The 26,292-nt window shown below is 43.2% G+C and overlaps 2 protein-coding genes across 11 annotated transcripts in view; one reads left to right on the plus strand and one right to left on the minus strand.

The window, feature by feature from the left end:
• LOC307080996 (lactadherin-like) lies at nucleotides 1-21,523 on the minus strand. 6 transcript variants are annotated; one of them, XM_079743996.1, is made up of 11 exons: nucleotides 21,346-21,523; nucleotides 14,750-14,872; nucleotides 14,410-14,541; nucleotides 13,247-13,279; nucleotides 8,271-8,384; nucleotides 7,595-7,776; nucleotides 7,048-7,203; nucleotides 6,567-6,711; nucleotides 4,392-4,576; nucleotides 3,395-3,550; nucleotides 1-2,998 (listed from the first exon to the last, which is right to left on the minus strand). In XM_079743996.1, exons 1-11 carry the CDS (start codon nucleotides 21,425-21,427, stop codon nucleotides 2,855-2,857), a joined length of 1,452 nt encoding a protein of 483 aa, XP_079600122.1. In that variant the 5' UTR covers nucleotides 21,428-21,523; the 3' UTR covers nucleotides 1-2,854. The 6 variants fall into 6 exon arrangements, with proteins under 6 accessions (XP_079600122.1, XP_079600121.1, XP_079600120.1 ...); XM_079743995.1 differs by having other exon boundaries at nucleotides 4,392-4,594; XM_079743994.1 differs by having other exon boundaries at nucleotides 4,392-4,597.
• The window catches only part of LOC307080997 (monoacylglycerol lipase ABHD2-like), an 11,077-nt gene continuing 5,218 nt past the window's right edge, over nucleotides 20,434-26,292 (plus strand). For 3 of the 5 annotated variants that reach the window (XR_013812113.1, XR_013812114.1, XM_079744002.1), the window contains exons 1-4: nucleotides 24,015-24,239; nucleotides 24,401-24,469; nucleotides 24,641-24,853; nucleotides 25,199-25,374. Coding sequence is in view for 3 of the 5 variants with exons in the window: in XM_079744002.1 (XP_079600128.1) it covers nucleotides 24,663-24,853; nucleotides 25,199-25,374 (367 nt within the window). In the remaining 2 variants the exon portion in view is untranslated. Of the gene's footprint in view, nucleotides 20,452-24,014; nucleotides 24,240-24,400; nucleotides 24,470-24,640; nucleotides 24,854-25,198; nucleotides 25,375-26,292 lie in introns of those variants that run through there. The other 2 variants (XM_079744001.1, XM_079744000.1) reach the window with 2 other exon arrangements.

Consider the following 26,292-nt stretch of genomic DNA (forward strand, 5'->3'; position numbering starts at 1 on the left):
TGTTGGAATAAATTCTTTATTCATTATCTTTAATGTACAAAGGCCAAACGTAAGGGAAACTCAATATAGAAATGTATTCGCTGGAAGACAAAAAAACAAAACAAATTCCGTATGAAATATTGACGTCTAATTTCTGAGAACATCACAAAAATAACCTTCATGAAAGCATAAAAACACAGCTTTTCATCAATCATAGAAAACTGGAACAGGAAAAAAATAACTTATTTACAGTAACATAAGATGGACAACATCATCAACAACATAAAATCTTTGTCACTAATAAACCTAAACTAGACCCCCTGAACTTTGTTCAATTTACCAATTAGATGCATGCAGGGCTGCATAACCCACCAACATCTTTATGCCTGCAACAACAGCTAATACTGTACAGTGTTTGACACAAGTCTACTGTTAGACAGCTTCCGTGCATACCCATGTATTTTTGCAGTAAATTTAGCTTAACTTTCATTCATTTTCAATGCATTGTGATATTGCACAGGCCCTGAATGCCAGTGTTAGTATTTTAACTAAAGAATTTGATTCTATGGCAAATCCCAGCTCTACCGTGAAGGATCATGTGTCGATGTGGCTTATCAGCAGGGCCACACCTGCATTCGGTTGGACACACTTTTGGATTACATGCTTTTTAAATAATTGGCATAGGATATGCCTTCTGCAAAATATACTTTATTTAAACAAATCAAGTTAGTAAAAATAATCAAAGTTTGTAAATGTACATCATATGATAATACTATACTTGAATCACTGGCATTACCCCAAGCTGTAATTCCTCATTCGTTAAATTTTTTACATTGTTCTAATAGCTAATGAAAATTTTTTCTGCAAAATACTTTTTTTGGTTTCATCGTATTACAAAACACCTAAACAAAAACATCAAATTTGAAAAGTGTTGTTAAAATTGATGATCAAATGTTCAAATGTGAAAGCACAGAGTAACTGAATTGAAATCTGCAACGACAACAACATCAACAAAGGTTTCAGTAGCATGTACAAGTGTGCTAGCCCAGACATGAAGGAATATCAAGAAATAACTCATCCAAAACCTCCTCCCCTATTGTGTAGCTCATTATGATACAATGATTGTTGATGATTCATGAATTTAATTATATAGTGTATGGCGGGAATGACAGGAGAAAATAGGCTACCATAACTTCTATGAATTGAAGTGGTGTTTGGCCCTTACAAGGCAAAAAGAAACTTTGAAACAATGCTGCAATTATATGCCATTAAACATAAAGGGGATATTACTTTTTTACATAACCTCCACAGTGGGTTTTTCATACTAAATATATCTACCAAGCACACAATACCTACTTACAATGAAATAATAGTAGTTTAACGAAAAACCAAAGGATAATCGTTGGGAAGACCAATACAATGGCTTTGTAAAACATGTTGCTGAATCCAAGAATAAGGGCTAAAAGATATTAAAAAATTACTTGAAATCATCAAACTAGAGTTTAACGCTGTACAGATTTTGATTGCATTCATGGCATCAGGGTAAAAGAACCGGACCAACATGTCCTAGCGGAGAGCACTTTGCTTTGAGCCTGAGGCTGTCTTCACTGTGGACTCTAAATGACTAGCTGTTATACTATAAACATGTTGTAAAAGCTATTGTAAAGGATAATTGTGTGCCTGACAACAGATGCACTCTGAAGCTTTTAAAATATCATTATAACAATATAACTCATATAACCATGTTAGGTCCCACTGGGTTACTTTCCCACATTTTCTCTTCGTTATCTAGGATAGGTAGTTTAGCATAGTATTTTATTTTGATCACTATTAGTTTAGCAGTCTTTATTTTTAGATAGGGTGTGGATTTCCGGTTGTTGTTTTGGACTGGGCCATCCCAAAGTTTATTTGGCTTCCCTCCTGAATCCTTGTTTTAAAGTAAACCACTTATTTTTCCCCTTAAGGTCCCCTTAAGGTAATGAGGTAATGTGTTACCTCCCCCCTTTCCCCTCTACCCATTTAGGGTTCATTACAAACCACAAGCAAGCAAATATTAATTATGACAATTCTACAATGATTATTTTTTCTTCTTTGTCACAATAAAAAGACAACATTTTCCTGTACATTTGCCTTGAAGCTACGTGGTATGGTATCTAGCAATTCCAAAAAAAAATGTTTGCGTTTTTTATAAATGTTACTATTAAAAACGTCCAACAAAATCATGAAGATTGATAATGTGCATTCTAGCCTGGGGTGTGGAAGGGTCTAGCTGCAGATCAGCTGTGACACAGCTCTAGCACTGAAACAACTACCAGCCCCACACTGCTGATCTCAGACCCTGGGATCGGAAAATATACCCCCCATAAATATCTATGATATACTGGACAGAAGAAAAACTTCAATTGGAAATAAAATTGGCTTATTAGAAATGAGCTGGATGGACCGACCGATCCCGATAGGCCACCAATAAAGAAAGGACTCTTTCCCCTACTAGCTGAGCAGATACATCTCATGGAGGAGGACTACTTAAAACTACGCTAGGGTTTGCCGCCCTCTAGGGCTGAGAGATGGCAGGTGGGAGGAGAAGTAGGCAGAGTTATGGTTCCACGTCGACGCAACGCAAAGACCACGCAGGCGCTTCGACGCAGTCGTGAACCTGTTTTGGTTCTGCGTCGGGTTTGCGCTAGCCAACCAATCACCCCCTGACGCAAAGGTCACAACTTTTGGGAGGCGCACGTCCGGACCTTGCGCTGGACGCAAAGAGGGTCGGCAAGGACGTACCGGGTCCGTAGACCCCCTTGCGCTGCGTCCACGCCGACCATAACTCAACCTTTATTGTGTGTGTGTGTGTGGGGGGGGGGGGGGGGGGGGGGGACTACTCATTGCAGCCCAGCAGCTCCATGCGCAGAGTGATGCGCTCGTGCCACGCCCACGGGACCACCCGCACAAAGCGTGCGTAGAAGGGCGGCTCGAAGGCGTTGTTCTTGTGGACGTTGTTGTCACTGTTGCCCTGGAAGATCTGGACACAGGGGGCAGAGCCAACACACTTAATGCAGAGGAAGCCCCTGGAGCACAGCCATGAACACTCACTCACCTGCACCTCCACATATACATGGAAAACCGGGTTTTCCAGCTGTTAACATTCCATTTGAGTCCAGTCAGAGCCGTTACAGACTTTGATTTGATTACTCGATGGGGCGTGCATTTTGGGACATCCGAGCCCAGATGGCAGGTAAGTCGATTATTGGATTGCAACGACAGCAATCAAGTTAGCCTGACGATAAATGGTTCCAGGTGGAATGTTCCAGGAGTATGTCCCCAGTATGCATGCTACGCTGTCAACAACTCTATGCTTTTTTAACAACTGTATGTTCACAAGCACACACACACATACACACACACACAAACACTCTACCATGTCTGTCTTGGTGGTCTCATCCTTGACCTTGGTCCAGGACTGGCCGTCGTTGCTGTAGGACACCTTGAAGGCGGTGACGAACTGCACAGAGCCAAAGTCCTTGGCTCCCTGGGTGATGATGCCCGTGACCCTCTTGGGAGACTCCAGGTCCACCTGACGACACGGATCAAACCATCACACGTTCCTCCGTGTTCCCCAAACGTTCCTCACACTTTCCTAACTCTGTTTACAAGAAGTTGGTTACGCGATTGGCTCTCAGGCATGTGCACAGGGCATGCATTTTGATGGGATCCAAGTGGGAAGATTTTAAGAGCTTCTTATTGGGATGATAAGCTCAACATGGCTCACAGAAACTTATCTTAAAGACCCCCTCTCATGAAAATAACCAGTGATTGACTTGTCCTTGTGGTATAAATGTTCAAATATAAGTCAGTTCAAGCGCGAAATAAGCTGTCAACAGCATAGACGGGCAGCTTTGAAACCAAAGTATAGCAAAAGCTAGTCTCACAAATCTGACTATAGATTAACATTTAAAGTATGATGGCAGTCAAGCTCCAATCTGGGTTAACGGGGCATTTTACTTTCCTTCGCGTCATATTTGTTTATCGACAAATCATGTTGCTGGAGCCAGGGATCTGTAAGCCTGTAATTGGTGTAAACAAACTTGGCTGGCACTAGTAAACAGTCAACAGAGTCTGAATAAATCTCCACTGGCCACTGCAGAAATACAGAAATACACTTCATTAAGCTTCAGCAGAATATCTCCGTCACGAAACAGGAAACAAAAAGGGACACCGTCCCTTGCAATTGCTGGTGTCCTTCGATAACATAATAGGATCGCTGGATGTGAGTTTAACCAACGACAAGCTCTGAAACCCAGACTCAGAAAGCCCGAACACCCCGCCTACTGGGCGTAGGTCTGAAATGTGCCTCTCAGTTGGGCCCTTCTTGCATGCACAATGTGGCCGTGCATGGGGCCTCCAATGCTCCGTACCTGCAGCCACTCGGAGCGGTTGTTGCTGGCGGCGGCCCAGGCGTTGGTCTTGCCCTGCTTGTCCAGCCGGGCGTAGTGCGGCTGCCAGGAGAAGGCCTCGATGCCCCAGGTCCGGAACACGCTGGAGGCCGTGATCTGGCGGTCCGACACCAGCCGGGACCGGATCCCCAGCGACTCGGAACAACCTGTTGTGTTTGAAGACACTACTGAGGTGAGGGCCGAGAAAGAGAGACACAGACACACAGACAGACACACACACACACACAGACACATACGCAGACAGACAGACGGAAACGAGGACCAAAAGGAAGGATGGGTGACAAACGAAGAAAAGAGAGAATATGATAGGCAGGAGTGTGCCAAGGAAGGGCAGCCAATGACATGTAGTCAGAGCACAGATATGACGACATGGAAGACTTAATGGGAGGTAAGTAATTTAAGGTAAAGTGAGGCCAGAGATTGTGGGAGAACTTGACCATAACCTTGGATTATAATAAAGATGGGCGGGGTAAAACATGGAGTCTTCTGAATAGACTCTTGCTTCTTAGAAAGGTCATCCGATATAAACCACCAGTATGTACTCATATTCAGGCCTGGGAACCAAGGTGACGCAAGGCAGTATCACCCGGAGAGAGTCTGGGTTTGCTCAGATAGGTAAGGCACATATACGGTTTGTTCAGGGAAAGATTACGCCCCTGATGTGAAGAGTCTGCACAGTTTTCTTCAGGCCTAATAACAAGATGTGATAATGAAACATGCTTGACAGTGTTTGATACAAAGTAAGAGAATGTTCGGACAGGTTATTGATAAGTAGATGATGAAACATGGCACATATCCCAGAATAACGAAAACAATGGAATTTGGTTGGTGGCAAAGTCATGCATGGTCATTGTTGATAACAACCCTGCATTGGAGCTTATGGGAGGAATCACAGAAGCAAGGATATAAAAACTGGAACTGGGAAAGCAGGCGTTCTGCAGACCAGCTCGGCTTTTGTATTACTTTCTTAAAATAAATGTCCTCAACTTTACTCAGCTGTTTCTGGATCTATTTCCTTGTTGTAGAATTTAAGTGCTGTACTTTCCCAACAAGATGGAAATGGAGATTTCCAAAGCGCACTTGACAAATCAAGAATTTTGTGTTGACTCAATCACATTAGTTGTGAATTGCTTGACACGAAGCGCACACATTTTGTAAAATCATCACTTTACATCCATGATCATCCATCTTTGTATAATAGTTATTCTCTAGTGAACTGAAATCCCGTCTGTACCGACTGTACACACTATTCTTTACACAAGAGACACATTCTGTCATGTCAAACGAGTTCACAAACAAAACCATTTCCCCACCGCCGAAGAGAGAGCTCAGCATGCCAGTCGCTGGAGGAACAGACACAACGTGGTCACAGCAGGAGACAGACGTGCAGACGGGGGAAATCCCAGCCCCGTAATGAGGCCAGCCAGCCTCCAAGAGCCACGCTGGCAGGCGATGAAGGAGACGACGAGGTGGATAAACATGAGTGGCGTACGAGAGACCGCTAAGCATCACCCTGGCCCCGGCAGGGAGGGGGATGCGATATTTTGATAACCATGACTAACACTATTCGCCGTCCAAATAAACACATGCGTTCATTCGCAGCTGACGTATCCCCTGCCAATATTACCCTGGTGCATTCACTCCCATATGGTCTTAGTAAAAGATCTATGGATCCCGTTGGAATAGGTTCACACATCACACTTGTAATGGGGGAAACAGGGATGTTGTTGTGTGTGTTTTTCAGTGTCAGTGGGAGTATAAAAGAAAGTGCATTGAGATCCAAATGAACAACTTTATTCAGTATCTGAGAATAAATAAACCCTTTGCATATATATATATATATATATATATATATATATATATATATATATATATATATATATATATATATATATATATATATATATATATATATATATATATATAGGCTGCGGGTGTGCACAAGACTTACCATTGAAAAAAAAGGGTATTGATATCCAACTTAATGACTTCATTCAGTTACTGGGTATAAATAAAACTGAATGCATACAAAGTGTGAGTGAGTGAGTGAGTGAGTGAGTGAGTGAGTGAGTGAGTGAGTGAGTGAGTGAGTGAGTGAGTGAGTGAGTGAGTGTGTGTGTGTGTGTGTGTGCGTACCATTGAGCTCACAGCCCACCAGCTCCATGCGCAGGGTGCACGCCTTGCGGCACACCACAGGGATGATGCGGAGGAAGCGAGCGATGATGGGGGGGTCGAACAGATTGGTCTTGGTGCTGTCATTGTCCACGTTCCCTATGAACACCTGACCGAAACACAGCAGGGACAAAGTTGGCCCCAACGTATTTGTCCTGAAACCCATTATTAATTAAAGCTTCATTCAGTTGTAGTTGTGGGACTCCACATCCTAGTAAAGACCTCTTCAACCGAGCGTGTATCTTGGTGCCCCCCCTGGTGGCTCGTCTGGAAGTGTTCTTGTTGCTGGTCAAAAACTCCCAATAGAGGTGGTTTGCCTCTCTTTGTAATTTATTAGTATTTGAAAACTTTGTCTGAAACCATTTACATAAAGGTAATTAAGCATTTATGATGGTATAATCCCAATCTAATCCCAGGCCGTTTTTGTGTGAGGCTGTGCACTCACATAGTCCTTCCGGTCTGCGCCCTGCTTGTACACGGTGTAGACGCGGCCGTCCAGGCTGGACGCCACCTTGAAGGCCTTGATGTACTCAGCCGTCCCCATCCGGCTGGCGCCCTGACTCACCATGCCCGTGAACCGCATCGTCCTCTGCATGTTGACCTGCAACCGTGGCAATACACACACACACAGCTGGCAGAATCAGCGCCCGAAACCCAAGCTCAAAGATTTCCTTGGTTACGTCCACAATTAATCTAGTCGCGAGCAGGCGACTAGATGGAGGAACTGACGGGAACGCTGACATTTTTGTAAAAGGTAACTAAAAAATAATATAAGATAATAAGATAACTTAAAAAACAAGGTTTACATACATAAATGAACCTACGTGCAACGGTGTTCATGCAACGTTGATCCCACTCCCAAAATGAAACATGAACCATCACTCCCTAATGACATTTAGAGAGACCATTTGAATCCAGAGGCGGTGCGGCTAAACAGGTCGAGCAGTGACGCACAGAGAGTCTTTCGGATCAGGGTCGGGGCGCTCCTTCACCTCGATCCAGGGGTTCCTGTCGTGCGCGGCGGCGGTCCAGGCGTTCACCAGGCCCTTGCGGTTGAGGCGGGCCAGCTCGGGGCCCCAGCGCTGCAGGCCCAGGAGCCCGTAGTGGACCGAGGAGGCAGAGATCTGGGACTCAGCGACGCCCCCTCCCTCCATGCCCAGCAGAGACACACAGCCTGGGGGGGGAGAGGGGCAGGTTGAACTGGGAGGGAGTCTATAGTCTACACTGGGATAATACACCATGTTAAAAAATACACGGACAGCTCTATAGGTAGCTTTTTAGATACAGTGTAACAAAAAAATGATAACATCTATAATTAATCATAGATTCCTCTGATACAAGCTCTAAAAAGGCTACCTATTGGTCAATCAAATCCTGAATATATGAAATCGGATCTCCTTTTTTGAAAGCAAACATACAATTCCAATTAAAGTAAACCAGTATATTTGAGTAATGCAGAATACAGGCACATGTTCAGTTACACTAATACTTGACGTTTGTTCTATATTTTAAGATTAATATAGATTATATTAATTAAGAAACACAGTTTTTAAAAGATTTACGCTAGACCAGCCATCATTCTCCACCTACGCGTGCGCACAGGCAGACTGGCGCACACACACACACACACACACACACACACACACACACACACACACACACACTTACGGAGATGGCACTGTTTGCCCACGTAAGGGGAAGGGCACTGGCAGACAAAGTCCCCTTCCAGGTCACGACAGGATCCACCATTTTTGCAAGGCTTGGCAGCACACTCATTAACATCTAGGGGTAAAATATGGGGACGTCAGTGATACAGAGTCATCTTCTGCTCTCATCTCACAGTCAGTCCGGACACCACTGTTAGAGAAATCATGGTCATGCGTGACATAAGGAGGTTGGTTAGTTAGTGAGTAAGTTGCGGTCATGCAACACAACACTAGAGGAGCGGACGGCAGAATGGTTAGAGGAGCTGTTTGCTGAGTGAATGGAAACCGCGAGAAGAATGAGTCATATTCTTTTCCTGGTGCATGGCAGCTAGCAAACATCATCATCGACAAACATTTCAACTTTAAGTGGAAGAATGAAGGGTGTTTTGGGAAACAAACTGTTGATTTGTGGAATTTGTTATGTGCTGAAGAAAAACTTGTAAATATTAATAATTGTTAATTATGTGGAACAATAATGCATGTTAAGAGTGATGCCTAAAAGTAAAGCAATATTTAAGCAAAGACTTTACAAAGAAATTCAAATTGACTTCAAATGACATGCAGTTCACTATACGTCCGCTAGATGGCCCTGTTTATCAAGTTGGGGCAGAGCAACGTTAAAAAGAAAACACTCATCAACATCCAAGTGGAATCGGTACAAACCAAAGCACTTCATCTGTCGCCCACAATGAGTGGCAGCATGACTGAGAAGCCTTTGAAAACATACTATATTTCCTGTTTACCAGGCAAGGAACGCACCATTACTGAGCAATATTTTTAGCATAGGAACACAACATAAAACATGTAGGCGGATAAGATAAAATGCATTTCTCATGGTGATTAGGGTTGTTGAAGAGAGTGCAAAACCACAGACTCTGCCAGCACATGTGTAGAGTGTTTATCTGGCTCACTCTCAAATCCCCAGATACTCATGGTCCACAAATAGCTTAGCGACCTCTCCCTTTTCATATGTTCACAAATCAAGTTCTCTCATCAGTTGTTCAGTTGGGTCGTTTTCTAATCGGAGAGTTCCTGTTTACATGTCCATGCAACATTCCTAGATACCATCGTGACACAAGGTTTAATTAATAAGTGTTATGCTACTATAATAAACATAAAACACTCCCATGTTAAAATGTGGACGCGCGCACACACACACACACACACACACACACACACACACACACACACACACACACACACACACACACACACACACACACACACACACACGGAGAACCCAAGGGGACAGACTAGGACCCTACCACTCCATTGAGTGGAGAACCCATGAGGACCATGGGGGGGGTAAGGAGGGGATAGGCGGTGTAAAGGCCAGTGCACAAGGGGAGTGCTATGCTAGGGGGAAGTGTACCGCCTGGGTCGCCTCCTATAAATAGAGTTATGTAAGGCACCCTAAGGTGCTCTTGGTAACTGTCTCCGCATCGATGCCTCATGTGGCATTTCACAATGAAAAAATAAAAGGTAAACAAGCCATTTATTTATTTTAATAACTTTATTTAAAATAACTATCATGTCCCACAGTGAGGATTATGTGACTGTTTAGTTATACATTAACGATCAACGATAATTATTTAAATAGTGACATAATTTTAATGGGATATTAGGATTCATTATATTATAATCAATGCTAACATTTCAAATGAATCCAGATTTGAATTGAAAAAATGTACCTCATCTAAAAAACCCACCCTCCACTAAACCCTTATGTCGATAGATCAATAAGCCAAATCATTCCAAATCAAGTCACTATTATAAGACTGATGATCCACATAATATAACCTTGAATAAGTAACATTTCACAGCAATCAGCAGACTGATCGCTGACAAAACATTTTGTATACAGACTGCACAGGCTGAAGTAGACCAAGCTGTTTCACTTGTGTGTCCTTTAGAGGGCCAAACCCAATACCGTAACTCAATCAGCAGTTTGTATACAGCTCCATTTCCACGGGGTGTCAATATGAGCCAGTGTCTCAGCATGAAACACAGAGAAAAACCAATAATGGGCTCACTGGGCCGGGTCTAAAAACTGGGCCTTTATCGATACAATACAAGGGGTCAGCAGCCTCTGCATGAGTCAATCAGCAGATCTGTTGAGCCCAGGATCTGGGCCACAGTCAGCAGGACTTTAGCCCTGGGTAGATAGAAGCATGGCTACATCCAGAGGCTGTTTTAGCCATCGATAGATAGAAGGCATGGCTACATCCAGAGGTTGCTTAAGCCCTGGATAGATAGATAGAAAGCATGGCTACATCCAGAGGCTACTTTAGCCCTGGGTAGATAGAAGGCAGGGCTACATCCAGAGGCTACTTTAGCCCTGGGTAGAGAGAAGGCAGGGCTACATCCAGAGGCTACTTTAGCCCTGGGTAGATAGAAGGCAGGGCTACATCCAGAGGCTACTTTAGCCCTGGGTAGATAGAAGGCAGGGCTACATCCAGAGGCTACTTTAGCCCTGGGTAGATAGAAGGCAGGGCTACATCCAGAGGCTACTTTAGCCCTGGGTAGATAGAAGGCAGGGCTACATCCAGAGGCTACTTTAGCCTCTGATACCTCTTTCTTTTTTTTATAGCCATAGCAATGTGCATATGCATCAGTTTTAAATAATTGGTCATGGAGTGGTTCTTCCTCTGTTAAAAATGGAAGTAGCCTTTTGTTGCCATGGTGAAATTACCGGCAGTAGAGTTGCCACTCAAGACCAAAGGATTATTTATATGAAACGAGACGTGTGCGGAGTGGAGCGGGCTGGTGTGTTTATGAAGCGGTGAATTGACTGGAGGTACCGCTCTAAACCTACCCAGCATCCAGAGTAGTGTAGTGTAGTAGAATAGTCTTTAATCCCTTCTACTCTGTGAATAGTGACTGGCAACGTCCAAGAGAATATGTGGCATCATATCCTGTGTACTGGAGCAGTCTCATTCCTAACTGAGGTCAAAATGTAATTGAAAAGAATGACACCGTGAACATGTTAAATGAAACACCATTGTACAGATGTTTCCTGTGCCTCACGTAAGGCACTGGATAATGGGTTTTTCTATAGGTCAGCAATAAACAAATTGTGAACAGCTGTATAGGCTGTATTATGTGACAATGCAGCTTTGATTTGTGTGAAAATAAGGCAAATATATACTTTGCTACAAAGTTTTTATCATCTCAAGATGGTAATCACACTCACACACACGTACACACACACACACACACACACACACACACACACACACACACACACACACACACACACACACACACACACACACACACACACACAAAGGGGTATGAAGCCTAGTCTGCACACATCACCACATCCTGGGAGGGATTTAATAACTACTGGAGAAGAACAACTCCACGCACGTACAGATGCACGCACGCACATACACAAACAAACACAATGACTAACCGATAAACACATTTCAGCTTTAATCGCTTCGGAAAATCTAGGATTAAGTGAGAAGAATAGGCAAAACTAAAAGTCCTTCATGCCAAGGAACTTTCCAGCAATCTGCTTTGGCCCAGACTAGAGGAAATGCCATGAATATCTCTCCTTCTCCCTATTGCAGCTCTCTCATATATTCCCACTTTCCAACAGTTTCCCTTGATCTCTCTCCCGACCTTCCCTCCGCTCTCTGGGCTATTTCACCTGGCGGTTAGGTGCGCTGCAGTGAGGCTTGAAGAGGTACAGTGACATTGTAGGGAGGGCACACCTAAATCCTCTATTGCGCATCATCAGAGTCCTATTTTCTCCCCAGCAACGGCAGAGGCACTGACGTTGCAGGCGCTCTGTGCAGGCAGACAATTTCCGTTGGCTGGGCCAGCGTCGAGGGATAAGCTGTATGCATGCTCTTTGCATACGTGTGGATGAAAAGGAGAGAGAGAGAGTGCGCTGCCAGCCCCCCGGCTCAGCGAGTTAAGTAAATGAGCGTTTAAACTGCGCTACGCCTCCAGAGGCTAGGCCACAAACAGAAGAGTAGCCGTCCAGCCACAACAACCAAAGGGGACCGGGCCACTCTCTCTCACACGCACTAACACTTTTGCATTTCTTTTTTTAAAGGGCTCCAAAAAATAGAACCCATCCATCCGGAAATACTTACTCTCCTTATTGGACTATCAACCCACACACACACACACACACACACACACACACACACACACACACACACACACACACACACACACACACACACACACACACACACACACACACACACACACACACACACACACACACATTACAGAGCTGTCCTAACACAGGCATTAGTAAATGAGAAGATGAACCTCTCTCTAGTGCCAGCATTTATAGGGCTCAGTGCCAGACAAATAGACGCATAGAACAGCTCAAAGGACTGGTCCTCTTTCTGGCAGCGTTGGCATGCGTCTCTATAGGTGGGATCTTTATACACAGGGTCTGTATACGCATGTATAGGATATTATGAGCTAAGGTGTACGAAGGGTCTCTGAGGGTCTCTGAAAGGCAGTGCTCGCCTCGCAACACAGAGAATCAGGGGAGCTTAAGCAGCGTTAACATGGGCTGTGGATCGCCCAATTCAATTCAAGGACAGTATGATGCTAACAAAGAGTACATTTCTCACCAATGGAGGTTGTAGGAATGGCCTTGCAGCCCGTTTGAGGAGTGTTTCAGGAGTCGAGGGGTTAATGGGAAAGGATTCAGGTTGTTAACACTATCTCCCGTTAGAACCAAACTTCGGCCTCGACCGAGGGTATGGGGGCGTCATGCTGCCCTGCGCAGATTAGTGTGTGTCTGCGTCTGTGAGTATGTTTGTTGCACATTCCTCTGCCCCCGCATGCAGACTAGAGAAGAGTGAGCACCTGGATCCAAGAAAGGGATAAGAGTCCAGGCTGAACACACACACACAGCGTCTCCAGTGCCCCTTGTCTCTCTATTGTTCTAATGTTACAAGTTACCTTTTTTCACATTCAGGTCTGCTCCTTTGACTCCTAGGGTAAGAAAAAGCACACACACATAAAACACAAATCATACATTTCTAAAAAGCCCCCCTACCCCGCCACTGCCACCAGGCCTGTTCAATCAGGGCCTTTGTGTTCATTTGGCAACTCTTTTCACCGCCTTCCCCTTCCATAGCTGCGGCCATCTGTCAGCCCTCAGTGTGTACGGGGCTTGAAGGCATTTTGGACGAACACGTTGAACACATGCTCCCGAGCATTTTCCTCTTTCAGACTCAACAGCACTTACTCTCAACTGGACATGAGCAGAGACACAGTCCTTCGAAAAGAAGGCAGCTGTTAACAGGGCTGCTAATATCAAGCAGAATATGCGGCCTGAGCTGTCTCCCCTTGCTAACATAACAACTACATTTGGCAGACAGCTGAAGCTACTGCCAAGGTGTCAACATCAAGTAGAGGGACTTTCAGTAGTAGTCCTCTCCTGTCAGGGTTTCTCATTGTGTGGTTGGTTCCTCCATATTTAGGAGGTGGTGTGAAGTAGAATTCATTGTGCGAGAAGAGAATTTGAATCTGGCCTCACTACCTCTCCCCTAGCTCTTGACCTCAGTCCATCATGAGGTATATTTCACCCAAAAGGCACATTGGAAGAGAAACTAATGGAATAACTAAAAATAGTATAAAATGTTATGCATATTTCAAAGCTGGAAACATGGAAACATTTTGTGTAGCCTGGAGGATTAATGTATAAACAGGAAGAGGGGGAAAAAGACCACGAAAAAAACAAATTACAATAGATCTGCTGACGGGTTCTGCTAAAGCAGTCAACACATGATGAGCTTTCAGAAAGCGCAGGACGGCCGAGTGCCAGCGAAAAGACGAGAGTTCAGCGCTTTTAACTCATAAACATCATCCTAAGCTGGAAGCTGATTAGACGCTCCTCAAGGCTCAGCGTCAACCATCCACCGATGCAACTGTTTGAACTTTGCTTGAAGCCTCAAGGTGGAAAAATCTGAGCTGTCCCCTACACCCGGTGCAGCGTTCAACACCAGGTCGGGCTTCAACGCTCCATAGGAACACATTGGCAATTGGCACATTGAGAGCTCATCATGTGTAAACGGCCCTGACGCGAACAAGCGTGGAAGCGGGGATCAAGAGGGGCTTACTGTTCTGGCAGTGCACGCCTTCGAAGCCCAGCTGGCACTTGCAGACGTACTCGCTGAACACGTCCCCTCGCCGCGTGCGGCCTGTCGCAACGCAGACGCCATCGTTTGTGCATGGGTTGGGGTTGCACGGCCCTGCGGTTGGAGATGGAGAGAGGCGCTGGATGAATGTCTATCTCCTAAATCATTGCAATAAATATATACGGTCCAACCATATTTATACTTGAGGAGTAGACACTTGATCATCTTTAAATCATAGAGCCTGACAACATTGTAGGTACAAATCATAGAACCTCAAAGCAGACATAGTTTTACATTGGAGTTTCGATGTCCATGGTCTTACCGGTCTCTGTGTCGTTGCAGGTGTCTCCGGTGAACCCATCGGGGCAGATACAGATGAAGGGCTCGTCTGAACCCGTCACACAGATTCCTCCGTTACTGCACTTGTTCACCACGCAGTAGTCACCTGGGGACATCAGGTGAGATCAGGTATGAATACTTCCCCAATCTAAAAATCATATGGATATACATAAATATCTCCACGTCTATATCTATATACAGTATATCATTCAAAAAATTGCATGTGTGGGCTCAGTCCCTCAAAGTCATTGTTGAGTGGTTGATCTCTGTTTCAGTCATCAACTAATGCCCCTCTAGATTGGAGAAGCTCTGCCTAGCCGGTAAACAGAAGAACAAGGGACAATCAACAAACCGTGCGTTTGTGTCCGCCATCTCTCTAACTAGGGCATCTCAAACAGCATCTGCCTTTGTAACAGTGTCTTCAAACGGGGCATGGAGATTTCACACGAGCCATCTTCCTATTAAGGAAAAACTAAAAACAAGCAGTGCAGCAAAACGGGTGCTGCACTGCTTGCGTCCGTCGTGTGAACCATGAAGTGCTACAAATGGGTGTCAATCACCACCGCGCATCACATCCCGTAACACATCCTCTGAAATATTGATGTGGTGACTGTGCTGTGCTGGATGAACCAGTGAAACACCCGATCGCTGCCTCTGCTAGAGAACCCTGTTCCTCCTCATGGTTTCTGAACAATAGCCCTTTCTTACCAAAAACACAACATCTGAACACTCACCATGCTATCTCACGTTCTGTGTCACAGTCTCGCACACACAGACTCAACACTTGTTTCCCTCTTATTACTGCTAAACCAGACAATATGAACAACATGATATAATGGTCATCCAATAATAACCATTATGGACTCTTTCCGCTATTTAAAAAATATGGTATTTATTCAGAATAAAAAGAATGAATGCTAATAGGAGGTTGCAACAACATTTAAATTTGTTTAACATTGTCCTTTTGACCCGGTTTGGTCACTGAACCGAGGCAGAATTCATGTACCTTTGTTCTAAAACCAGTGCAATCTTTGCCAATTTTTTTACAGTGTCAATGCATTGGTTTATTTGTGCTGCGTCAAATAATGCAAAGCTTATGTGTTCTAATAAGCTGAATTCAAAAACCACAAAGAATTGGGACCCTGGCTAATGAGGTTGGGGCATCTGATTTTACAGTCAAAGATCACCCAGCCAGGCGTTTGTATCATGGTGATCCTGAAAAGGGGAAAGATTATATATTATTTTCAGTAGTTAAGGAAGAGAGCAGCTGGAGACCGGGGATCTCCTAACTGATTATGTGGAAACTGGAAATAAAGTCTGGCACGTATTTGGTTTCAGATCAACTTTTCAGTAATATTAAGAAGAGCTCAGAATGCAAGTTTCATTTCAATAAACATTTGTGGCTACAGGTCCCACACTGTTTACAGTCAATAAGAGGTGGACAGCACTGTCTGCGGTTGGAAGTGCATAATCTGTACAACAGCTGACTAAGCAACAATGAGCCATTTCACACAAAACAGACACTGGGACTTTCCAGCAACACCTCTCCGATGCCCAGTCTGGCAGTCTCTAAGCCATCAGGGTCAAAGGGAAACGGTGGCTGATATGTGCAGGTACAGGCAATATAACATTTGCCTTGGAGAGAGACAGCCCTTGCACCAAAATATTATATTTAGTTACACAAGGAAAACATATGATAATAAAAGTGATATTTCGAAAGGGACTGAAAAGAGTAATAAAACACCAGGAATGAGAAGTTTAATCAACAGAAAGGGGTTTCACCCAAGATAGCCTTGCCTCTCTAAAAATCGAATTGTAGTATACACTAGCATATTAATCCTAGTACTTCAATGATAAAAACTTGGGTTCTAGTAAATACAACAATTGCAACATGCACAACAGGTTTTGCCAGAAGTTGAGGAATTTGGCCATTTTCCATCCCTTATGAATTGACTGATTGTACATGCAGTACAGGGTTGGCTTCCCAAGTATGAAATTGGCACCTTATGAATTATAATGTTGGCCTTCAAAATAGAATAGGTTGTTGGTGGTGGCTGGTGTTGGCTCCTCTAGTATCAACCGACCTCAACCATACAGTAAAAGTGGATTTGTAGCGCAGATAAGTAATGTGTTGAAGAGTCAGTGGTAATACTAATAGGATAACAGGGTATTTTGGTAAGTTCAAAATGCCACACTTCCTTATCTAGTTTACCCACAAGGCCACCTCCAGTTTGTACACCATACTGGTGCTTACTGCTCGCTTGGGCAAGAAACTTTTGAATATCAATATACATGTGCGTACATGTGCGTGCATCGGAAATCTGTGGCTCTGTGATCGAGCAAAGTCATGGTCCCAGCCAGCATGTCTACCTATCCTTTTAGTGGCCATATATCCATCTGTCCTGCTCAGAGAACAAATTAACTGCCTGTAAAATAGTTGAACTCCAACTCACAAACACGTTATACATCCCACGGTGGTTGAATAGACTCAGTGGTAGTTGAACCAACTAAATTAAATTCCCAAAGGCCAACCATTCTCTGTACTTACTCAAAAGTACTTTTATGTATCAAGAGAATAATCTGTGGAACAGCAGCAAGTGTATCCTAACTGTATACTCTGTGGTGGTTGAAGAGGAGTTGGGCTGTGGACCAGAATTGCTTTCGGAAACATTAGTGCGGAGGGAACACTGCAAGACAGTGGTCGAATAAAAGCCTTTTGGGAAAAACGACATGTCATAATCTGTTTGTCTGTTTAAACTAGAACAAAATAACATGACCCATTTAATAAAATTAAGTGAGGATGCTTTTAAGGCAGAATCGTGCAAACAGATTCCTGTGCTGTACCACAATGTGAGTCTACCCATGACCATCTAGTCACATGTGACAAACCATGTTTTAGATATGTGGATGGGTTCGTTTCAGGGAACCTTTGGCGGCTGTTCTGACTTTCTGTTATTGTGTAACGCTTAATCACCCATAATAACTGATAACTTGTTCAAAAACAGGTGACACAGTCAGACGAGTCCTTGCATGCCTTTGCCTCTTTTTTTTGGAGTATTAATTAAGTGTCCCAACATGTAGGCTTCAAACTAAATCCATCTTACAATAAATGAAATACAACAAGACCAACAAGTTTTTGATGCTTGATGTGCACCTGCAATCTAGAGATTGTCTATTTTTCTTAAATGGATAAACCTAAAATCAATATGTATTGCTACGCCGACTTATGTACTAAATTGGACAATTGGAAGGGCACAATAAGCTAACATCAGTTGCCTAGCATTTAAGACTATTATTATTTTTTTCACTGTTTTTAACACAGTAATATTACAATTTAACTAGTTTCTGCTGTGTTCTGTCTTCTTTGATTACATCAACCATTATAAATCTGCTCGTTCAGCACCTACTGTGCTCCTTACCATCGGCAAAAGGACTCCCTTTTCTCAAGGTTTCCTCCCTCTAGATTTGGGGGTGTTTTTCTTGCTTGCCCTTTAGAGAGCGTTGGGTTAGTGGTGGCTTAAAGCACTATGTGTTTGTGTGCATAATCTATGTACGATAGACAAAAAAATTAATTGAATGTAGTAGAATCAGTTGTGTGACATAAGCAGTGCTGTAACATGTGTCTCTGCCCCTGATTGAGTGCAACTGTACTGGAGTCATGTTGATATGGGCTCACCAGTACCACAGGCCATTGTGCTGGTGTATGTCATTATGAGTCATGAACCCATGCCTTTTCCCATGAATCCCAGGCCCAAGAATGAGGTCCAAATACCAGTCAGAAAATACACCGCAGCAGCCACCTAATGACTCGGTTTTTGCAATCCAAAGTCTGGCCCGGGCATCCCAATATTTTTTTTTTACCATTGTACTTGAAGTATGTTGTACCGGAACTGGCATTGTGAAAATAGGAAGTCAACACTACTCTGTAATGTACACACTGCATTGTAACATTTCAATGAACAAAGTAACCACAGCATTTATATCTCTTATGTCATTTAAACTTCACATTCTAGCCAAGATAATATAGGCAGGCAATTTATTGTTGTGCATAAAATAACTCAAATGTTATCAAAACTGAAACCTTATTAAAAAAATGTTTAAAAAAATCTATATTTCTCAACTTGAATTATATATAGAATATATTGAGGTTGGTCCTCAATATTTAGGTTCCCTTGCTGCCCCTGGCCAGTTACTGTGGTTTCTGCCTTTGGTCTACACTGTATTTATTTTGAATATTAGTATACTTCTTTTATACATGCTTCTGTGTGTCTCAGCTCTGCGTTTGGGTTCACCATCTGTTCCAAGACTGACAGTTAGCAGGTGCTTCCGAATCCATCCAAGAAGATCAGCCAGCAGGCTGGTGCCCTGAGCCAAGGTGGAAAGACAAGGCTACGCAACTCCCTGGTAGCTATCCTTCAGGGGCCACTGTTTACATGAAGATCATAAACTACAACCATGCTGACTAGGCTACAGAGCTGCCTCAGGACATGGGCGGAAGGGGAGGGAGGGGCTATCGGGACACTTGGCAAACCTTGTCTCGAGATAAGTTGGCAGCTTGGCCTTAATCAGTAGAATGTACAACAAAATTATTTCAAGGAGATTAAGAATCAGGGTTTGATGACACATCTTTTTGGCCTTGACAGTGCGGGGAGTACACTCTGTGGACAATATCTGTGGATATGTACCCTTTCCTGTTTTCCTTTAAATAGTTCATTATAAAGTGGTAAAATGGTAAGAAGGTTATAGTAAAAAAAAAAAAGGAGCTTGATATAGTTTAGTATAGGCTCTGAAATAATCTCTTATTAGGTAAATATTTGGCAAATAATAAATTATATGAAACAAGAAAAGTGCAACCACCTCCTTGTGAAGAGCTATATATGTATGTAAGGGCAAAATTATCCCTGTGTGTGCCTCAACATGTGCAGAAGCTATATGGTTATGTCAGCAGTCACATGTGTGAGTGTATGCCATCCAACTGCCTGAACATCTCTCTCTCTCCCTCTCTTTCCCTCGCTCTCTCTCTTTATCCATCCCTCTCCTTCTCCCTCTCCCCCCCACCTTCTTATTCTTCGATCACCTTAGAAGTGTGAAGCCAGGATTCAGTAATCTGCTAGTACAACTTTAGAGCCACCATCTGCCACAAAGAATAAACAACAAAACCAAAGCCTAAAAATAAACTGTGGACCGTCATAAAGATGACCCAGGGCTGTAGGTAGTCCATCATCTTCAGACTTGGCATGGTGTGTGTATGTGTGTGCAAGAACACAAGGATAGGCCATGTCACAACCAAAATCTCTACACCACGTCATTGGAACTCAAAGCTGGTCAAATCTGTTTAAGAAAATCAACGTGTATTTTCCTCTGTGGGCTGGAATTGGCAGGACTGCTCCATGACTCAGGGACCATCGCTGACAGATGGTGCAGCCAGCTTATTTTTTTAGGGTAACTGACAAAAACACATGGATGAAATCGAAATACATTAACCTAAAGAGGGCGTAACATACAGGATTGTGTGTTTGTTCACACACAATTTGGGAATGCATCTTGTATAGCGCTAGTTTAATTCACTGCCTCATAGTGCTGCATCCTTCTCGCTCTGATTACATGGACAGATTATGACTTCTTGTTAGTGAAATGAAGTTGCTGGCAATTTAACTCCATTTCCGAAATGTGATTCAACTAACGGTGAGCTACACGCCTTTGACGCCTGGTACTACCAGTCCCAGACATAACAGTACTTACATGTTTATCCGGACCGTACATTAGTTGGTTTGTCATCATATGCCCTTTATTAAGAACATATAGACTAGAATTCTACGTTGGATATGAATTCTCGCTGTAATCAACATTTGTATGGAAACTTAATTCAAATATCATTTTGTACAAATGTTCTTGGTATTATTAGTATTTTGTCTATAAAGGTGTTAAAGACAAAAGGCCTACCACTTTTACAGGTCATATCAGTATTTTAAATGCTTTCAACGATTTGTAAAAAGGTCTTCTGAGTATTTAAGGTAGGAAAATAACCTGAACTGTTCATACAGACAAATAAGTTACCGTCGTAGCCCGCCTTCTGGGTTGTCTGAAAGCAGCACTCGGAGTGTCTAGCGGGGCACCATTGTCCGCTGCCCTAGATGGACTGCGTGCAGCGCGCGGATGCAAACACAGTCAATTGCCTTTGGCAAGAGCCACAACAGTTAAGAATAATGGACCGTGTGCCTTAGTGATAGTTGTAAGAGCACTTTGCTCTAGATTACCCGAGGGAATACAGGGCTGCCATAAACACGGCGTATGACACATTAGCCTATATTACGCATGTCTGGGTACCTCGAGAGAGAAAAACAAACTAAAGATCTAAATCAGTAGGATACTATTTTCTTTTTGACTCCTTAAGAGATTTGGCCTTTTTACTTTTAGGTCAGCAAATGTCTCTGCTTGCTATTCATTCGGAGCAATAGTTTAGTCCTTGCAAAAAGGGAATTGCATTACAGTACCGAAGTTAACCAAGAAGCAATGAGCACCGATCCCATTGAACAACGTGGTTTGGAACAACAAAATGTAAACAAAGAAGCAACTTACCGTTCGCAGTGGAAATGGCACCGAAAACCAAACAAACTGCGAAAAGTGGCAAATAAAGTGAAAAACACGATAGTGGCTTCATTGTTGCTGCCCTGAAGACCTTAATAAAAAGTATTTTTGTACAGCCAAAGACGTGGGACAGTTACTGCTCTCTGTGCGATGCCGTTGCAGCTTTAAGTGTTCGAGCCTACACTGGGAATATGGCAAGCAACAGCAGCACGTGCACCACAGTGGTGAACCAATCACATCGCCCTATATAATTGTAACCCCTCCCCTCTCAGGGTGTGACTTCAAAGGGATATAATAATAGCGACACAGCAAAAGGCTTTGGTGGATTCCAAGGTGTTAGTCACTTGAAAACCATCATATAGCCTAGTAGCGATATCCAAGAAAAGGATACACAATTTGTTTTATAAGATTTAACTAAAAGGTGGTTGGCTATGATAGTTTGGCTGTTTTTTGTAAATTGAATCATTTAACGAGTAATCCAGACAGGTATTTTATTTGTATACTGTGTTTTTGTGCGTCAATTACCATGTTAGATTAACAAGAAACACAGGTAAGCAAAGGCTCTTAATCCTTTCCCCCCAGTAACATATCTTAGTCTAGCCCACAGGCCCACTATTGAGGCAGTCTGAGAAAATGCCCATAGTGATGCCATGCATGAAATCCTCTTCAGAAATGCAGATCAGGGTCAGCAGTTTATTGTGCTGAATGGTTGAAGTGTGGGCGTTTCTTCAGCCAGAATCCACCAATGCTGTGACCAAAATGAGTGGGCAGCATCACATTTTCATAATTTAGCATTTCCAAAGCTAAGAGTTAGAAATAAAATCCATTAGTATTTCAATATCACACATATCACATCTATGCCAGCACAAGGGAAGCAGTCATCATTTTCCTTGTCAAACCGTCATTGGGCTTGCTATAATCATTGGGAAAAGCTTTGAGGAATCCATATAACTTTAATCAGAGATGAAATAAATAAGTCAAAGGGAAGTCTTTTTTTAGTAAGGAGGCTGCTGCAAAATTCCCTGATGTGAAATTCACAGTTTTATATGAGAGCCTGAAAAAAGCTTTTCTGTAACCTAGTAACAAGCGTGTCTGAAGTCATCAGGGCTGACCTCATGCTAGGTAACCACCATAAGGAAGGAGCACAGAGCTTTCACCACTTTGATGGCAGGCTTGGGTTCTCAAATGCCTTTGTTATGATGCAATGTGAAATGATTTACAGGAGAATACACCTTTATACATTGTAAATAACATGAATTATAAACAAATGTAGATAATACATAATACAAATATTTTAAATATCTAAGTATTAATGTAAAATATGAGCAAGACTGACAAGCTTAGTTTGAAGAGGACAGGTGTAAACACTGTTACACACCCACTCACACCTTATCCCCATCGGTCGAGGAGCTCCCTTGACCGAGGAACACACGGAGGAGATCCGTTCTCTAGGGTGAGAGTGAAGGTTGTCTTCACACATCATGTCTGCCACAGGTGTGTGAGAGAGAGAACCACCCGAGTCACACTTTTTTTTATGATAGTGTATGCAACCCATATAAATCAAGAGACGGATTGTGTTGCTCAGAACATGCTTTGATGCATGCTGTGTTTTTTTTTTTAATGTTTGAGATGTACAAACGTTCCCAGAAGGAGCAGATCAGAGGAAGGTCACGTGGTTACCTTGGGTCTGGAAAAAGACAATCAGGTGACTGATTTCCCACCAAGTCCGCTGAAATAAAGCCCTTACTCATGACCAACCACTGTGACAGGACGTGGTTAATGACCAGATAGTAATGATAGATTGTGCTCTAATGAGATGGAGTGGGTTTGATGTTAATCCCTGCTGTATGGATTATAATCCCACTGTGTGAAAAAGAGGGGGTTCATCAGTGACCTTCAGTCCCCTGACAATGTAAGAGGACTGTGTAATTGTAATGATGTAAGACTTACATCATTACATTTATACAGCTCTAAGTAGTGGCAATTGTATTGCTTTGACTAATCCTCAAATAATATAAACTTGAGCATTTTAGTGGATTAGGAAGTTTCAACTAGTTTCTTCCATTATAACATAAGTTATTCTTCCTTTAGGCCTATACTATATCATGTAGCTGCTATTGGTTGCCTTTGAAATAATATAGGCCTGCTGCCGGTGTTTAGTTATTTTTTACCTCTGTGGTCATATATTGTAATGTTTTGAATGAGGATGGTAATAGCTCCAGTGTTTTTGTGATAGTGGACTTAGAAAATAAAGAAAATAGTTGGTGAACATTGCCCCTCAGTGGTCAAAAGAGTCCTCAAAAGATCCCCGGCTATGCCACTGCAGGGCTATCATTCAGTTAGGTTTGGACGAATATAGTAGACCTTTAAAGTATCAAAACAATTTAAATATTAGGAGATAAAAGAATAAAATTGTTTGTTTTAGGCCTACATGTAACTGCTCCAATAATAGGCTATTTGTTCCGGTAAAAGAAACAGACTTATAAAGCCAACAACATCATCCTCGACAATACCCGGCGGGCAACAAAGAGCGTTGATGTTCAGTTATGTTCGCTTCGAGCAGCGGCTTCCATATCAGTTGTTCTGCACTTCACTACACAACCCTACACACTTCTACACTTCACTACATCACATACTTGACTAGCAGGAAGTCATACTGGTTTGCTGCTCCGCGTGACTTGTCACTTGTTGCAGATGTCAACCAGGGGTAGCGCGCGCCGAGTAGCCGAATAGTCCCCGGTCTCGCGGGGAGACTTGTTTGGATAAGATGAGAAGTAAGTATTTTGGTATGCCGGAGTTCTAGTTTGATACGCCCTTTACGGAAATCCGTGACTACGGAAAACAGCGGAATGGCCAGATGGCCTCGACAGTTTACATTTCTGAAGGTAGGTTTCCTTACAATCGGTACTATTCAGGTAGATCCGAGTGTATTCTGTTCTATTATGTATAACACTGTTGTGTGTGGGTAAATATAACTACGAATGAAGGCCTGATAACAAATAGAAGTACAATCTGGATTGTTCTCTCTTCCTCCTTTCTTTTCCAGCCTCAATAGTAACCAAACCTGGTAGAGGGGATGTTTTAGCTTGTTGACAAAGCCGTTGTAAGTTGTAAGGTGAGCAAAAGTACGATATATATGTCAACTTTTTTAAAGAACATTTAAACTCAAAGGTAAAAAGAAAAACAAGTTAGGGGGGCGCGGTCTCTGCTTAGTTCGCCTTGACCCACCCAGACAACTCATTTTTTTTAAATCTAAGCGTTTTCTCCTGTTTGTCAACACGTACAGGTGCGATCTCTGAGTTGAGGTCATGGCTTCCCTTGAGGAGCTGCCCCTGTTGCCGGTGTTTGACGGCGTGAAGCTAGCCGCCCTGGCCACCGTCCTCTATGTCATCGTACGGAGTCTTCACCTGAAGAGCTCCCCCGCTCCCCCCCTGGTCACCTATCAGGACACGCCTCTGAATAGATTCCTGTTCAAGTCCTGCCAAATACTGACCCAGGAGTGAGTCCATCATATCAGTTACTATAGTGATGTTGTCATGAGGGGAATGCCGAATCAGTCATGGGATGGCTTCATTTGAAAGTTTTGTTTAAGAAAGTAAAGGCTTTCTTAAACAAACAAGGTTTGCTTGTTTTTGCTATAGAGAGATGTAAGCCACTGTTTTTGAAAAAACAAATTACATCAAATTACAATATTTAGAGAAGAACCCTGGGCCATTTCAGTGGATTGAATAGGCCTTTGGGGTATTGGAATGTCCTGCCTGTCCATCTGTCTATCTGTCTATCTGAGAGTTTCTTCTAACACAGGAGTTCTGCTGATGTTGGTGTTTGGGTGTATTTTGTCCAGATACATCCCTCCATTGCTTTGGGGTAAAAGCGGCCACATCCAGACAGTCCTGTACGGTAAGATGGGCCGCGTCGCCACCCCCAAGCCGTGCGGGGTCCGCACCTTCCTGCCTATGGAGGACGGGGCCACCATGACCTTTGACATTTTTGAAGCGCTTGGAGACCACAGTACGCAAGGTAAGATACCCTCACTTGAAACGAGCCGTGTGAGGAAGTTTTGTGTACAACAGACCTTTGTCTGTTTCCCTATTTGCTTGGCTGGGGTCTAGATAAAAAAAACACATTTGAGCTAGAGCTGTACAACTAATACCAATCAACTTAACCATTCATTTGCATAGTTGCCTTTAGATCTGATCATCTTGGTTTTTACAGTGTGTGAAGCCAGCCTGATCATAATTGCATGTATCGTGTTTATAGTCCTCCAACCACAAACTGTTATTTACTACTATTGGATTGACCGTCTAGTTGCATGGGACAGGAAAACCATTCATCTGCATCTTGGAAGGTGTGTGTGTTTTTGTGTCTTGGCAGGAGCGAGTGTGTGTGTTTATGTATATATGTGTGTGGTTGTCTTTGTCTTGTGTGTCATGTACTTTGTGGTTGTCAGTGTCTTGGAGGGCGTGTATTTGTGTGTCTTGGAAGGAGTGTTTGCGTATGTGTGCATGACTGTCTTGTAAGGTGTGTGTGTGTGTGTGTGTGTGTGTGTGTGTGTGTGTGTGTGTTTTTATCTTGGAAGGTGTGTGTATGTGTGTGTGTCTGTCATGTAAGGCGCGTGTATGATTGTTTATCTTGGAAGGTGTGTGTGTGTTTGTCTTGGAAGGTGTGTGTGTGTGGATGGGTATTGGAAGGCGTGTGTGAGCTTGTCTGGGAGACGTGCATGTGTGTGTGTGTGTGTGTGTGTGTCTGTATGTGTGTATGTGTGTATCTGGGAAGGCATGCGCAGCGCATCACAGAAGCCAATTAACTAAGAGATATCCAGAAGCCTGTACTGATATACAATGACCCCCTGAAGCCTTGCACATGCTGGCATGCATCCGTGTGTTTCGGTGTGTGTGTGTGTGGGAGATATACCGTGTTGCATGTGCTACCCATACA

Source organism: Pollachius pollachius (genome assembly GCF_949987615.1).
Source record: "Pollachius pollachius genome assembly, chromosome: 9".
Classification (NCBI taxonomy): Eukaryota; Metazoa; Chordata; class Actinopteri; order Gadiformes; family Gadidae; genus Pollachius; species Pollachius pollachius.

Bases quoted from the DNA above. Each gene is read 5' to 3' on its own strand.
- LOC307080996 (XM_079743994.1), bottom strand. From the start codon at position 21,427: ATGAAGCCACTATCGTGTTTTTCACTTTATTTGCCACTTTTCGCAGTT. The intron at 7,204-7,594 runs GTGAAGGAGCGC...CCACGGTTGCAG, and splicing joins ACAGGAACCCCTGGATCGAG to GTCAACATGCAGAGGACGAT. The intron at 4,598-6,566 runs GTACGCACACAC...CCCTCACCTCAG, and splicing joins GGTGGGCTGTGAGCTCAATG to TAGTGTCTTCAAACACAACA.